Source organism: Pseudorasbora parva, chromosome 13 (genome assembly GCF_024679245.1).
Source record: "Pseudorasbora parva isolate DD20220531a chromosome 13, ASM2467924v1, whole genome shotgun sequence".
NCBI lineage: Eukaryota > Metazoa > Chordata > Actinopteri > Cypriniformes > Gobionidae > Pseudorasbora > Pseudorasbora parva.
Window position 1 is genome coordinate 43,425,854 of NC_090184.1, and position 16,162 is coordinate 43,442,015.

General features: G+C 38.9%; 3 protein-coding genes across 3 annotated transcripts; 2 read left to right on the forward strand and 1 right to left on the reverse strand.

Moving 5' to 3' along the window:
* On the forward strand, nucleotides 1-7,255 carry zdhhc12a (zinc finger DHHC-type palmitoyltransferase 12a). The gene is made up of 5 exons (XM_067414518.1): nucleotides 1-337; nucleotides 1,237-1,373; nucleotides 1,936-2,031; nucleotides 2,121-2,287; nucleotides 4,479-7,255. The coding sequence occupies exons 1-5, from the start codon at nucleotides 241-243 to the stop codon at nucleotides 4,792-4,794; spliced, it is 813 nt and encodes a 270-aa protein (XP_067270619.1). The 5' UTR covers nucleotides 1-240; the 3' UTR covers nucleotides 4,795-7,255.
* A 1,714-nt stretch (nucleotides 7,256-8,969) lies between these two features.
* Nucleotides 8,970-12,335, forward strand: seta (SET nuclear proto-oncogene a). The gene is made up of 8 exons (XM_067414515.1): nucleotides 8,970-9,273; nucleotides 10,151-10,208; nucleotides 10,314-10,456; nucleotides 10,537-10,640; nucleotides 10,722-10,835; nucleotides 10,926-11,096; nucleotides 11,269-11,391; nucleotides 11,516-12,335. The coding sequence occupies exons 1-8, from the start codon at nucleotides 9,201-9,203 to the stop codon at nucleotides 11,537-11,539; spliced, it is 810 nt and encodes a 269-aa protein (XP_067270616.1). The 5' UTR covers nucleotides 8,970-9,200; the 3' UTR covers nucleotides 11,540-12,335.
* Nucleotides 12,336-12,425: 90 nt separating this feature from the next.
* Nucleotides 12,426-14,897, reverse strand: si:ch211-51h9.7 (uncharacterized protein LOC558400 homolog). Its single transcript, XM_067414516.1, has 2 exons — nucleotides 14,302-14,897; nucleotides 12,426-12,633 (listed from the first exon to the last, which is right to left on the reverse strand). Exons 1-2 carry the CDS (start codon nucleotides 14,666-14,668, stop codon nucleotides 12,479-12,481), a joined length of 522 nt encoding a protein of 173 aa, XP_067270617.1. The 5' UTR covers nucleotides 14,669-14,897; the 3' UTR covers nucleotides 12,426-12,478.
* Between the last annotated feature and the right edge of the window lie 1,265 nt (nucleotides 14,898-16,162).

The window sequence follows — 16,162 nt, forward strand, 5'->3', positions numbered from 1 at the left end:
ATGTCAAGACAACAAAATCAGAGAAATAATAAAAACCTGTCTATGATAAAAAAACACACATGATCAGCGATTCGATTTCATATTTTAGAATTTTTTTTAGCGATTCGGACTTTGAACTTTGGACATCTGAAATGGTTTACTTTATGTTGATGTATTTTAATTCGAGAGTACACACAGAATAGTGCTTGTTATTAACCTAGTCATGGTTTGTTTTTTTAATGTAAGTTAATTATCGTGAGGATGTTTAAACGCGTGTTTAGATCAGGCTGTTTAGTGCGAACTGCGCATGTCATTCTGACCTGGATCACAACATTAGTGCTGTTTCTGCACAACACAGGTACTTTACATTTAATGAGTGTGATTTCATTGTGTGTGTGTGTGTGTGTGTGTGTGTGTGTGTGTGTGTGAGAGAGAGAGAGAGAGAGAGAGAGAGAGAGAGAGAGAGAGTAAGTGTGTGTGTGTGTGTGTGTGTGTGTGTGTGTGTGTGTGTGTTGAGAGAGTGTATGAGTGTGTATCTCTGTGAGTGTGTGAGTATTATCGTGTGACTGTCAGTGTCTGAGAGTGTGTGTGTGTCTGGGAGTGTGTGTGGAAGAGAGAGTGAGAGTGAATGTGTGTGTGTGAAGGAGTGAACGAGTGTAAGCTTGTGTGTGAGAGTGTCTCTCTCTCTCTCTCTGTGTGTGTGTGTGTGTGTGTGTGTGTGTGTGTGTGTGTGAGAGAGAGAGAGAGAGTGTGTCTTGAGAGTGTGTATCTCTGTGAGTATTATTGTGTGACTGTCAGTGTCTGAGAGTGTGTGTGTGAGCCCTGAGTGTAAGCGTGTAAGTTTGAGCGTTTTACTGTGTGTGAGAGGGAAAGAGTGTCTCTGTGTTTGTGTGTGTGTGTGTGTGTGTGTGAGAGAGAGAGAGAGAGTGAGAGAGAGAGAGAGAGAGAGAGAGAGAGAGAGAGAGAGTGAGTGAGTGAGAGTGTGTGTGTGTGTCTGTTTTTTTATATGAACTAACAATGCCAAATCTACAGCATTTACTTAATCTTACATTATCTACAGCATTCATCTTAATTAATGTTAATCTCAATATTTACTAAAACAGTTTTAAGGTCAAAAGCTGTTTCCTTTAACACACACATATATATATATAATATGTATATATGTATATATATATATATGTATATATATGTGTGTGTGTGTGTGTGTGTGTGTATTTATAATGTCTATGTGTCTGATGTATGATGTGTGTTGAGCAGATCTGCGCAGATGTCAGGAGCGTGGAGATCTGTTTGCTCCGCTGGTGTTCAGCGCTCTCGTCCTGCTCTCGGTTCTGCTGTACTTCACTGTGTCTCTGATGGATCCCGGCTTTGTTCTGTCCGACAGCAACACTGAGGTATGAGCGACACACTCGGGTCTGTTTAAGATCATATCTGGCACCATGGGCGTCGGAAGCAAATAAAAAGTGGTGGGTCCTCTCAGAATTGTTTTTACAATTGAGTAACATTAGATGGCATTTACATTAAATACAAATATACCGCCGTTTACTAAATGATTGATTGGGCCAGACAAAATAACGGAAACCACTGAGTTACTAACTGTGGCTGTAGTGTAGGGGTAAGACACGTCATCACGTTTTGATGCAAATCGATCAGAGGTTGAATCCGCCTTTTGTCACACTCGCTCTACTCTCTTTTCCCATTACATATCTGACCAGAAAGGCATTTATTTTCAATAAAAATTGAGTAAATGTTAGAAAAGTGGAAATAAAGCGTCTAACGTGTTTAATAATAAGTGTTTCTCGGTTAGAGGTAGGTGAACAGACATGTGCTGAATTAGACGATAAAAGTGAGTGGGTCCAATATCATTGGTTGTAATAAGTGCCACACACACACAATGGTTCCAACGCCCATATCTGGCACACATAATAACTGAGATGTTTTCCTCTCCTCTTTCAGCGAGCGTCTGTTGATCGTGATGAAGAACTGGAGAAGATGATTCCTGAAGAGCAGAGCTCCCTAAAGCAGCGACGCTGTGGATTCTGCTTCCTGCTGGTACTGCGGTCACACTGATACACAGAACACTGAGTTTGCATCCAGTCGAGTCTGTTGAGTGTTTTTGATTGTCTTTTTATGTGAACCAGCAACCAATGAGGGCCAAGCACTGTCGAGTGTGTCAGCGCTGCGTGAGGCGATTCGACCATCACTGCCCCTGGATCGACAACTGTGTCGGTGAGAGAAATCACAGATGGTTCCTCCTGTACCTGTGTGTGCAGCTCGCGGTGCTGTCGTGGGGTCTACAGACTGCATGGTGAGTGTGTGTGCTTTTAACGGAGCGTTTATTCCATTAATATATGTATATATAGTAGGCATGTGCCGATATAAATTTTTCATGTTGCGATTAATTGCAAAGCTTTTATCAAGGTATACAATATTATCACAATATTGAAAAAGTGTTGTCATAGCATAACAGCTTTAAGAACTATTTTTGTAATAACAAAAATAACTGAATGTTTAAATACAATAATACAATGCACCAAAAATATATACAGCTCTGGAAAAAATTAAGAGACCCCTTAACATTGAGAAATCCATTAAAAAAGTTATTTTGATTTTAATGTTATTAAACATTACATTACTTAGAATAATTCATTCTTTATAAGTATTTTGTCATTGTCAGGTTGGTAAAAATGAATTAACATGTTAACTAATGAAGTCCTATGTCTCAAAATTTTACTGAACAATAACAAATAATCATGTTGTAGTCCAGATTAAAACATAAAAATGTTTAAGTTTGAAAATAAATAGCCTATTAAGTATTTAAGTATTAAGTATTTGATGCTGTGATGAACAACATTGAGATTACAAAAACGAATGGCTGTTTTAAAAACTACACGTGGTTTCTTTTGTTTGTGGGGGTTTCCGGGGTAACCGCTTTATTCTGCAGTTTATCAGCGCCCTCTGCTGTCACTGAGCGGCACTTCAGCAGCGCTTCACTCGTTCATGTGCTTCTCATTTACACCTGAGCGCTTCCCTTTGACGCAGAATACAGCGGTGTTGAGCATTTATTCTTTAAGTAGAACCGGTCAAGATAACTCGTAGTACCCGGATGAGCGGTGTACGTTATTCCTTTTTGGTGGTTGTAAGACTGGAATTACATACCGCTGGAATGCGCGATTGACAAGTATCAAGTATTCCAGAGCCGTGTAATAAAAGCGTAGCCTAGAAATCTAGACGCACCCTAACGACAGCAAATTTAATCTGCCCGCAAGTGTCGTCTAGCAACTCTCAATACCCTTCTGAGCTGTATTCCTCACAATCTGGACGGGCCAATCACATCGTGTATAGAGTCGGTGGGCGGGGCCATAATGACGACGGCCGAGTTGCGTTTGCGTGCTTCTAGTAAACACAGAAACTGGTGAGCGGCGGCGGTCTTTCGAATCAGCTTTGACCGCGATTCTGGAAGACTTGCAGTTAAGCTTTTCTCTGAGAAAAGAACAAAGAACGGCACTGAAGTCATTCTTAAAAAGGGAAGATGTGTTCGGAGTTTAGCCGACCAGATACGGCGAAAGTTTAATCTGTCAACGAGCTCTGTTTCACCTTCGTTGCTCTGGTTGGTGTAGCGCTATCCTATCGCGTGCAGAGGGAGTTTGAAAGACAACCGTTTATCCGCCCCTCAGATTGAGCCGTCAATGGTGAGTTTCCAGACCAAACATCTTGATGTGGGTCTGACTTGTCAGGCTACACCTAATATATACTGTACAGCAAACACTGTACTTTATTAAGCTGATTTGCACTTTGCCCTCATTACACTCTGAACTCTGATCAGATTTAGATGCTTTGAAATACTAATTATTTACAGAGTTTATTTAAAGGGTTAGTTCACCCAAAAATGAAATGTCTGTCATTAACTCCTCTCCCTAATGTCGTTCCACACCCGTAAGACCTCCGTTCATCTTCACACACAGTTAAGCATATTTTATATTTAGTCCGACAGCGTATTCAAGTGTATGCACACTATACTGTCCATGTCCAGAAAGGGAATAAAAACATCATCACAGTAGTCCATATGAGACATCAGTGGGTTAATTAGAGTCTCTTGAAGCATCCAAAATACATTTGGGTCCAAAAATAACAAAACTACGACTTTATTCAGCATTGTCTTCTCTTCCGGATTTTTTTTCAATCCTTAAATAAAGATTAGAAAGGTTATAAATCAGCGTATTGATCCAAATCATGATTTGGATTGCGTGTGAAACTGTTGAAATCACGTGACATTGGCGATTCGAATCATTGATGATGTTTTTATTCCCTTTCTGGACATGGACAGTATAGTGTGCATACACTTGCATACGCTCGTACTAAATATAAAATATCTTAAACTGTGTGTGAAGATGAACGGAGGTCTTACGGGTGTGGAACGACATTAGGGTGAGGAGTTAATGACATAAATTTCATTTTTTGGTGAACTAACCCTTTAACCTCACGCGTATGTATCCCAGGTCTGGCGTGGTCTTCGCAGGCACGTGGCAGCAGTGGCTCACGCAGAACGGGTTCCTGTTCGCAGCCATCGGCGTGACCGGCGTGTTTTCTGTGGTGGTGCTGCTCCTGCTGTGCATTCACCTGTACCTGGCCTCCGTCAACACCACCACATGGGAGTTCATGTCCCGCCACCGCATCGGCTACCTCAAGCACTGCGACTCCGAGGAGAACCCGTTCGACAGAGGAGTCGTCTGCAACCTGTGGGACTTCTTCTGCGTCTGCGGGACGGTAGCGTGGGAGCGGATCTACAGCAGACGCACAAACGGGACTGTATGACTGATGCTCTTGTGTTTTACTAATGCTAATGTGATGAGGTCATTGTGATTTACTTTGTTGTAAACCTGCAGGGAACATGTACAGTATCTATTTGATAATTTAACGGTGGATGAATGGTTGTTCATTCATTTAACGTGCTAAAACTAGGGTGAGCAGACGTCCCGAAAAATTTGGGACAGTCCCGAAATCTAAACTGTTATCCCAAATCTGGCCCTAATTGTCCCAAAAATGATAATAAAGCAAAATCTTGAGTAGTTATTGTCTAATAAACATTAAAAATACCATAGGCGGCTAGCCTGACGTGGTCATACTCAATTCTAGTCAGAATATGAGTCTGATGCTCCATTGGGCTGTGATTATGGGGCGTGTTTCAACCGAACCAGGAAAGACCTCAATTGGACAGACCAAGAACCAATCAGAGCAACGAAGCGACGCATTACGTTTAGTTATGTCTGCGTTTTTTTTCCGCGGGTTGAAGCAACTATTATGTGATTATATAGACCAAGGAATGCAAATTTTAGCAGGAACCTTGCCAAAATAACACACATTTTACCCCCCAAACGCCATTTTCTTTCTGGAGGACCCCGCCGAGAAGCTATTGTTTAGGGCTAGTAGTTGGCGGGTTTTGTTGTAAAAACTTGGCAACCCTGTCTGCACGCGCGCTGGAATAAACGATCTTTGCCGGTGTTATAAAAAAAAAAAAGAAGACATAATATAATGATACACAGAGTACTTACCCAACATGATCATCATTTCTGAGAGAAATAGTGAAGGTGATGCAGATACGAACAAGCTCTCCGTTTAGGATTCGAACAAATATAATCCAAGCCCCTTTGATGACGTGATGATTACGTTCCTGTTGATCATCTGTACGTCATCGGCTAAAGCCTGCCCTGATGATTTCATTGCTCCGAACAGTTTCTGTTCAGAGATAATTACTCCTCTATGGAGCGAGGCCAGACCGAACCACCCGACCTAAAAATTCTGTGGGCGGGGCTAGTTCGGCTGGCATTTAGGCTAGTAGGCGGCTAGCTTAGACGCGAATTTAGATATGCATTGTTAAGCTAACTTTCATTCATTCCGTTGGCATGGCTGGTGTACCGGAACCCCAACACGTTTATGTGAATTTAAAGTTTTATTGTTTCTGTTAATTTATCTAATAAATCTATATGCACAAAGACAATATGACCTTTTTGTTTGAAGCCTTGATGAAGAGAGCGCAAGTTGCTGCAGCCGCTAGGACAAAAAATGTGTAGCAGTTATTGGAGTTTTTTTTTTTGTTTTTTTTTTCACGATGACATCTGAGGTTTTTTTTGTGGCAGAATAAAAATGACAGACTGTTGATCTTTGATTAAAAATGTTTGGTTCAGGTTTGAAATTCATTATCTTTTATTATAGGCTAAGACCCACCTCATCCCGAAATTCAGCCAATTTCATCTGGTCCCGCTAGCTAAAACATACTAGCGGTGGGTTAAAACATGCTAGCAACTTGTTAATTCATGCTAGCAATATATAAGAAACGTTAAAACATGATAGCAATGTGTTAATTTGTTAACAGTGTGTGTTAAAACATGTTTGCAGCATGTTAAATCATGTTAGCAATGGGTTAAAACATGCTAGCAACTTGTTAATTCATGCTAGCAATATATTAGCAATGTTTAAACATGATAGCAATGTGTTAATTTGTTAAGTGTGTTAAAACATGTTTACAGCATGTGTAATCATGTTAGCAATGGGTTAAAACATGCTAGCAACTTGCTAATTCATGCTAGCAATATATTAGCAATGTTTAAACATGATAGCAATGTGTTAATTTGTTAAATGTGTTAAAACATGCTAGCAACATGTTCAATCATGCTAGCAATGTACGCATTCATGTTTTCAACATGTTGAAACATTAGTAATGTGCTAAAACATGCTATTTCATGCTAGCAACATATTAACAATTGTTGCGTTCCAAAAACAAATACTTCCCCACTATATAGTTTGTCCGACTACATCCGAAGTATCCGAAATACAGCAATACAGCAAATATGCGCATTTGATGGAGACTTTACTGTCCCATGAGGCCATGGGAGAGGATTTATGTTAGCAATGCTAGCAAAACATTAAAATGTGTGTAACATGATAATTCATGTTAGCAATGTACTAAAACATGTTAGCAAAATGCTAAATAATGTCAGACACATGTTAAGACACGCTAGCAACATGATAAAACATGCTAGGGAGCTTATAAAACTTTGAAACTTTTACACAAGGCTTTGTAACGCCAACATAAAAGTTTATGCCGACGAACCTTACTTTCAGTTTTCTAAGCTTAAAGTCAGAACCTTAAAGTCAGTTTTCTAAGCTATTTTCTACTCATTTGTTGGATGATGTAGACCTGGTTCTGGATGGTTTGTTTAGTTCTCAAGAGTTTTTATTGGTTTGTACGGTTCATTTTATATGTGATTAAAATAAAGTTTTGCACACAATGTTTATTGACTCCCAAATTAATGATTCTTCTAAGCCAGAACAAATGCTTGACTGGATGAACTCATGAGTGGTTTCTAAAACACTTTCAGTCATGTCTGTCTTGAAATGAACTACAAACTAGGATTCATGAGACTTAAAGTGGTTCTCAACCAGAGGGCAAACTCACAAAGGGCCTGCAGATTAGAGGGAACATTTTAAAACGAGTAAGCTAGAAATCATAAATGGCTGGCAAAGGCATGCAAATTCACGAGCTAGAGGCCTTTGAATATTTGGGGTGGCCTTGGGGGCAAAGGTTAAGAACCAGTATTGTGGCTTCGTAGTCCATTTCTATCTACACTTGTGTAAAATACAACACTGAGATGTTGCTCCCTAAAATACCACAGTATTTATCAGAAAGGTCATGATTTTTGTATTGACATTTGGCCATTTTTTGACACAACAGTGGAGAAGTGATAGAGAGAAGCACATAGAGGTGCTTCATTATGTACAATATCCTAATTCACACTGTGAACTACACTGGCAGAAACTTTTATTCAATGCATTCGTATAAATCAAACCCAGGAACTTGCAGTACTTTGTGCCTCTATATTGTTAGAACTACAGGAATTAGGGGCCATTCACACATTTTAAAACAATTTGTTTAAAGTCACAATATGTAATTTTCCGCAGCTAGAGGTCGCTTATTCAAAACAAAGGCACAGCCTTTGACGATGTCTTGATTTGGGGGAGATTTTATTCGCTGCTTCTGCTCGTGTATATGTGCAGGTAACACAGCGCTGTTTTATCATATTACACACATTTAAGTGTGTGGAAAGTTTTGTTATAATGGTACTAATATGCTATAATGTTATAATGCTACTCTTTGCGTTCGCTCGGCCCTACTATAAGACACTTGTTCACACTGCAGTGAGCTAGGTCTATATTAGGCATGGTAAAACATGGTATTTGCGAATACCAAATGAAAGAAATCCAGATTTTAATAAGACTAACTGTGTTTAGTTTTCTGTCAACGAATGTCTCCAAAACAGTTGCTCACCTGTCTAATAAAACACATCATATTAGTATTAATACTTACTATTATCTAACATTTTATATTTGTATGTATAAAAAAAAAAGTTAGATAAATAGTAAGTGTGACATAAATACAACACATTGTTTCCAAACTTAAACTGGCTATACTTAATGTTCTATGTATTAACCTTTAGAAAAACATTTTCAATGAAAATGTACATGTTTAAGCAACTTTCATAATGTAGGTCTATTTAAGCAGCTTACGTACCGTGTTAAGAACCCCGGTGAGCATGATAAAGGGGACTATAGTGAGAAAAACTCACTAGAAAGATACAAAGCAAACACATCTTAAAAGTTTGTATAACAAGGAGATAAACAATTAGAAATGAAACCATTGGATTGTTCGGAGACTCCATTTTTACTTTCTTTTAATTCTCTGAAATTTTCTGGGGACCCCTTTAAACCTTCTGGAGGACGCTTGCCTTGGGGGTCCTCGGACCCCAGTTTGAAAACCCCAGTGGTCTAGAACCATTTTAACTTCAGATGACATGTTATGAGAGCTTCGGTAAAATCCCGCCCTTTTTGTGGAGGCTCCACGCCGCGCCCCGCCCCCCACGGCAACGCCCAATCAGAGCGCAGCTCCGCGGACCAACGTCGAGCTCGGCGGGTTGTTCTGGAAGGGGCGGAGTTCATTTTTCGAGCTCGTGTGGGGCGCGTTCTGTCCGAAAGAGAGCGCGTGAGAATCTGCGTTCGTTCCCTCGCCGTAAGTTTGTGTGGAGCAGCGCGGGCTCACTCATTTCTGTTCTTGTCCTATCACAGTCCCTAGAAACCGACTAAAAGGAGGACAATCTTCTACCTCAACGAGTTTAAACATCGCTTGATTCTCACTGAAAACTGCTCTCGTCGTGATCAGTGAAATCATGTCTGCTTCAGCGGCTAAAGTCAGTAAAAAGGAACTGAACTCGAACCACGACGGAGGGGACGAGACCTCGGGTAAGAAAGAACGATCGGCGGCCATTTTCACTTTCTCTTCTCTCGCCAGAAGGATTTTACTCGCTATTTTCGCTCGTTAATTAGCAGCGGCTCGCGTACGACTCATTTCTGTAGACAGTGGCGGTGTGCAGTGCTTGTGATTGGCCGTGGGTCTGCTTGGATGTTCTCGGAGGGACGGCAGCAGCCGGCGGCGGAGGCCATGTTTGATTTCTGGCCGTGCGCGAGCTAAGCGCGCCACAAAGCCCCATTTGAACACGAACAAAAACCGTTATATTTAAATTAAATAAATAAATGAATTAAGCACGAGAGTTCGTTTTTATGATGCGCGCGAATGGATTTTTCGAAGAAACGCGTGCAGTTAAAGCGCGTGAAACACGCGGCACGGAAGCGTCCGCGCGCTCTGCTTTATTGTTGTTGTGCTTTAGCTTTAGCTTAGCCAAGCCACGTCTCCGCCATGATGTAGCACAGACTAATGGCTGTTTATGCACTTTAAATTGTGAATGATACTGAAAATGAACGGTGAAGCGACTTAACACGCACGTCGACCGCTCAGGTGATTTTGGGCTCGAGACGGAAGCAGGTGCAGCGCGAGCGATTCAGCGCACATTTAAACCACGCGGCATCTGCGCGGCTCCCTCTGAGTTCAATGCATCGGATTGTATTCGCGTCACAGAGAATGTACCGATAACAATATAGTTTTGTTTTTGAAGAAATTATGCACGGATGTGATTTTACGAACTTTTACGTATTTCTGTACTCGTTGAAAATCGAACGAATTAGGAATAAAAGCATCTTCGCTCGTCTTGCACTAGTTTATTACTGTTTATACACGACATTGTGCTGCTTTGCATTAAATGTATCTTTTGTCTTTGTATAGAAAAAGAACAACAAGAAGCCATCGAGCACATTGATGAAGTACAGAATGAAATTGACAGGTATGTTAAACTTAATTGAATTTCAACTTTAAAAACACCGCGGTATATCGCGGTAATGTAATTTGCACTGATATAATTTTTGTGTGTGCGTGTGATCTTATTCAGACTGAATGAGCAGGCGAGTGAGGAAATTCTCAAAGTTGAACAGAAATACAACAAACTTCGCCAGCCGTTCTTCCAGAAGAGGTCAGAACTCATCGCCAAAATCCCGAACTTTTGGGTCACAACATTTGTCAACCACCCACAAGGTAAGATCCTGTGCAAACTGTTGTACTTTGTTTACACTATGTATCGAGACTGTTTAATGTAATATTGTTTGTTTTTGTAGTCTCGGCTCTTCTTGGGGAGGAGGATGAGGAGGCACTTCACTATCTGACCAGAGTAGAGGTGACAGAGTTTGAAGACATCAAATCCGGCTACAGAATAGATTTTGTAAGTGGTATAATTTTTTTTTGTATTTATAACTTTTCTTTTGTATTTATAACTCACCATCTCTTCTCCACTGCATTTTAGTATTTCGATGAAAACATGTATTTCGAGAACAAAGTCCTCTCCAAAGAAATTCACCTGAATGAAAGTGGAGACCCAACCTCAAAGTCAACAGAGATCAAATGGAAACCGGGAAAAGTATGGATGCTTTTTGTTTACTCTGTGCTTGATCTCTGTCAAATAGTTTTACAGTTCTGAGTTTGAGCTAAACCGTTTCTTCTTTTGCAGGACCTCACAAGTCGGGCCAGTCAGACACAGAGTAAAGCGGGCAAAAAGAGGCAACACGAAGAACCCGAGAGTTTCTTTACCTGGTTTACCGATCACGCCGATTCAGGGGCGGACGAGTTGGGCGAAGTCATTAAAGACGATATCTGGCCGAATCCCTTACAGTACTATTTGGTGAGATTGGAACTGCCACCACATACAGTTTTTGCATTTGCATTATGACCTAAAAAGTTTCCATTCCAGTCAGTTAAACTTTACCATTTTTTTCCTTTATGTGGCTGAATGGAAATTATTGCGTTATTAATATGCATTTTTAATATTAACTCGTTTGATCACATTTATGCAGGTCCCAGACATGGAGGATGAGGAAGGAGAGGGGGAAGATGAGGATGAAGATGAGGAAGGCCTGGATGATATTGATGAAGAGGGAGAAGATGATGGAGAGGAAGAGGATGATGATGATGGAGAGGTATGTAACCAGTCCATTTAAAGTTTGTTGTTCATTATGAATACTAAGCGTGACGGGAATATGATTTTGTTAATTGTATATTTGTGACATTTTGTTGCAACTAATATTTCATGTCTTGTTTCAGGACGATGATGGCGAGGATGACTGAAGCTAAATTAGAGGAATATTATCCACATTTCCCAGTCCTGTTTCCAAATTGCTTCTTTGGCTTTTTTTGTTGTTATTTTTGGGGAGCAAGATGCTTCTTTTTCCTCTTCAGATTGTTTTTTGGTTTTGAGCTCCATCTTTCCTCTATCCTGAACTTGCCATGTTGAAGTCGTCCCCCCCACCCCCCGAACAGACTCACAATAAACTGACTGCAAAATCTTGCCAACATGGCATCTACCATCTCAATTTCCAAATGCATTTCGAGGTAAAAAGCAAAACACTGTAGTTATTGGCTGCACGCCGTCTGGAGTAGACTTGCGAATAGTGTTTTCTGTTTGTTTTTTATAAATATATATGTACAAATATGTATAATTTTCTTCCTGTTAAAGTTTTGTGTGGTTAATTGAACAGAAGCCATGGTGCGCAGTGATCTGCTAGCTCTAGCGTTCTCCACCGTTTTCTTACTTTATTCTTGGTGTTTAAACCCCTTCATGGTTAGACATCAGTAGTTCATCCTCTTGTAACCATGTCTGTTCAGGAGGGCTGAGGAAAGAGGGTATGTGGACACCATCGAGTCTTTGATTTTTATCTTGTCTTGTTTTACAGACATTCACCAGATTTGAAATGGATTTTTGATAAAGAAAATAAAATATTCCAAAAAAAAAGAAGAAAATGAAATCATGCTTGTAACTTTTCCCCTACTGCCTCAATGAACTTTGTGTAGTGGTTGTATTACCGTAAGACACACTTTAAACTGTTCAGTTGGTTTTGTTCAATAAAACACTGTTTGGGATTCATCCAGTTGCAAAGAAAATGCAACAAAGGCTGTTTTCTGTTTGTTTTAAGTCAATAGGAATGAGGATTTTTTTCTTTCTAGTCATACAAAATAGTTCCCATAAAAATCTTTATTAAAACGGATAAAATGCACTCTGGCTAACCGTCAACTTCTAAAAGATTTTGGTGTCATCAGCAGTGTGGATGCAAAGTGTTCTTGCAGAAGTCTGTCAACTATGAGCGCCACAAATGTCTGGTCTGAACCTTCAAACTCCTCTCGGTTCACCGTCCTGGGCCAGTTGCTGGGCTGAAATGCCCAACCTTGATCGAAGAGAAGAAATTGCGTTATACCACTTGCACTGAAATTTCAGGTTAAATGTGAGAAGTGGTTTAATTTGTATTTTTAAAAGTTCACTTTAGTCAAAAACACTCATGTTACCTTTAAATGTGTAATGGATTACATTAATCATGCTGGGTGGTAACGGATTACATGTAATCTGGACTATAAAACATTCCAAAAAGTACTTGTAATTAGATTACGTTTTAAAACACTTGGAATTAGACTGGTTACTTTTTTATAGATAACATTCTGTATATTACAATAAAATATTCTATTCTCACAATACATTATTTACAATTAGTTTATTCTTATTTCTTTTAAATTTTCCTTTCCAAAAAAGCCTACTGTTTATATACGTTGAGCTCTTGCAGGTTTCTGGGATTGCACACAGACCATGTGAATATTAACTAAAAACTGATCCAAAGAGCATTAATCTGTGGATTTACAGAAATCAGCGCAGTGTATGTAATATAAAAAGATGGGATTCCACAATTTTTTTCAGTCAGCAGAACCTCTTTGACCTAATATATTAAAGTTGGTTAATAAGTTAGGTCAATAATAATATTAAGTTCAGTTCTCTGATATCAGTTAACAGTTACATGACATGGAAACCATTTTTAATTAAATGCAAACTTTTTAAATTCTTATTTATTGTAATTTAAAATTTTTATGAGTTAGTTAACTTAATAACAATGCATCTAAGGATACAATATTTAAAGCACCATGTTGTTGACAAGAAAAATATATTACACTCTTCGTTTCTCTTTGTATTTTTAATATGATATGCAATAATATGGTACACGATTATCCTATTCAAATCAATGTGAAAAACGAGTTCGGTCAAAAGTAGTCAGAACACGTTACCTAAAATGAGTAATCTAAGATGGGCAAGCCTGACGTAAATGTAATATTTAATGCACTTCATGTTGTTGAGGACAAAGAATGGAATATATTTTTTTCTATTGGTATATCAACATGGCACACTATTATCCTATTCAAATCAATGTGATAAATGAGTTAGGTCAAAAGTAATCTAGATTACATTACATTGTACATTACATTACATTACATTGAGTACCGGTAATCTAAAATTACCCAGAACTGTCAACAAACCACAATCTCACAGTATAAAACTAAATGTTTAATGTATACTGAATTATTTATAAAGACATATTCAGTTAATGGACACATGAGATGCAAGCAAACACTTTTTTTTAGTAAATGTTTTATTTTAAAATTATGAATTTAATAATTACGTTATAGCTTTTCATTACACAACCCCCAGTCTGGGAAATCTCAATTTAATATATTATTTAAATGTTGTTGATAAACAGTGGATATACATTCGATTTTCTTTCTCGTTGTATTTTTATATGAATATGGTACACGATTATCTTATTCAAATCAATGTGATAAATGAGTTAGATCAACTCTAATCAGAATACGTTACTTAAAAAGAGTAATCTAGATTACATTACTGCATTTTGTAATCAGTAACGGACTACATTTGGTAATCTAACGTTACCCAGGACTGTCAACAAATCACAATCTCACAGAACAAAACTACTTGTATTCATTTTTACGGAATTATTTACGGTGCATACCGTTTTTTAAATTGTATTTTATCTGAGTAAATACAGAACACCCACCTAGGTGTGTTTTGCACCGCGGGCAGGTGGCGACGGTCCACGAGTGACCCGGATACCAGGTGAAGTGCCCGTCCGCCGGCCAGTGCTTTAGTACATCTGCTCTCTTAAAAGTCACGACTTCAAACTGAAAGCCTTGCGGATTCTCGAAGAGCTGAACGGAGACGCGCTTTCCTCCGATAACCGTGTCGTTCCGGTGCGACAGTGCAAGGCGACTGGGCACGAACTTCAGGTCCGAGTCTTCCGCCACCTCGTGCCCGCAGGAGCGGCACAGCAACAGCCCCGAACACCCGAGACCGAACCGAACCCAATCACACAACAGCGCCACAACAACACACAACAGCGCCGCGGGAAACTTTACCTCAGCCATCCTCTGAGAGAACAAAACACTTCCCGCCACTGACAGCTGAAGCGCGCGCTGCGCCTCACGAGCGAAAATAACCAGCGTCTTTCCGCTTTAAAGCTTTAAAACAAGTTATTTTATAACGTGGAATAAAAAAATGTTTTTTAAAAGCGAGTAAGCAAACTACATTTCTAAGTGCCTACAGCTGAAATAGACACGCAAACTAGTGGACCGTCACTGTAAAAATCACTGCGTAAATGACAGCGCCCCATAACGGCGGGATGAATGAGTTAATTCAATGCAAAATCAAATGCGATTTATTTAGAGCCGCAGTGGGTTTACCTCAGCAGTTTTTGCCTGTGCAAAGATTTTTTTGTTACTATTTGTTTTGACTAAATCACGATAGAACGTGGTAAATCTTGGTAATTCATTCTAGAAACATAGTAAAGTATGCTAAATTGTGGTAAATATGATAGAATCATGGTAAATCATACTAGAACGTGGTTAATCATGGTAAATCAGACTAGAATGTGGTAAATCACGGTAATAAACTATGCTAGAATCATGGTAAATCATGCAACAATGTGGTAAACTGGTAAATCATACTAGAACACGGTTAATTACATGGCAAATCCTGCTAGAACACTAGAACGCAGTTAATCATGGTAAACTGTGGTAAATCATGCTCGAATGTGGTTTATCATAGTAAGCTATGGTAAATCATACTAGAAAATGGTTAATCACATCATGCTAGAATGTGGTAAATCACACTATAACACTAGAATGTGGTTAATCATAGTAAATTATACTAGAACGTGGTTAATCATGCTAGAGCGTGGTAAATCCAGGGTAAATCTTGAATGTGGTAAACTATGGTAAATCATGCTATCATGGTAAATCTAGAATGTGGTAAATCATGACATTATTTCCTTCCAGTTTCGTCACATGCATGTCAATGACAAAACTCTCACGACGAAATACACATGCACGGGCAAAACTGGCTGCAGTCAGACCCTTCTCATTTATTAAGGTCATTTCTGTTATTTGGCACGTAAAGGTAATCACAAATTGAACAAGGTTAAATTTAAATATTTCTTTGGTTTGGTTGCATTTATATTATTTAAGTTTTAATTTAATGTGTGTATTTATAGGCCTACATAATATGTGTGTAATGTTTTTTTCCTCTTTTTTTATTGTCATATTGTGAATAAGTTGAGCTATGAAAGTATTCCCACCACAGGATAAAAAGTAAATAATACTGAACATATAATTCAGAATAAATTTGGACTTTATAACTCGCAAGTGATGAAATAAACTCGCATTTTTGTGGGAAAAAAGTCAAAATTGTGAGCTTTATAAACTTGCAATTTTATTCCCTCGCAGAAAACAGACTTCCATTTTGAGCTGACGTAAATATTATAAATGAATGATAAATTCTATGATGTTTTGTGGTATTAATTGGTTTGTGACACATTGGTTCATTATTCTTGCCATTGTTTAAATAATATTTTTTTATAATAA

Excerpts from the sequence above, each read along its gene's own strand:
- zdhhc12a (XM_067414518.1), top strand. The coding sequence starts at position 241 with ATGTTTAAACGCGTGTTTAGATCAGGCTGTTTAGTGCGAACTGCGCAT. Across the intron at positions 2,032-2,120 it reads GTGGATTCTGCTTCCTGCTG|CAACCAATGAGGGCCAAGCA; the intron begins GTACTGCGGTCA and ends TATGTGAACCAG. Across the intron at positions 2,288-4,478 it reads TGGGGTCTACAGACTGCATG|GTCTGGCGTGGTCTTCGCAG; the intron begins GTGAGTGTGTGT and ends TATGTATCCCAG.
- seta (XM_067414515.1), top strand. The coding sequence starts at position 9,201 with ATGTCTGCTTCAGCGGCTAAAGTCAGTAAAAAGGAACTGAACTCGAAC. Across the intron at positions 10,209-10,313 it reads GTACAGAATGAAATTGACAG|ACTGAATGAGCAGGCGAGTG; the intron begins GTATGTTAAACT and ends GATCTTATTCAG. Across the intron at positions 10,457-10,536 it reads ATTTGTCAACCACCCACAAG|TCTCGGCTCTTCTTGGGGAG; the intron begins GTAAGATCCTGT and ends TTGTTTTTGTAG.
- si:ch211-51h9.7 (XM_067414516.1), bottom strand. The coding sequence starts at position 14,668 with ATGGCTGAGGTAAAGTTTCCCGCGGCGCTGTTGTGTGTTGTTGTGGCG. Across the intron at positions 12,634-14,301 it reads GCGGTGCAAAACACACCTAG|GTTGGGCATTTCAGCCCAGC; the intron begins GTGGGTGTTCTG and ends TCTTCGATCAAG.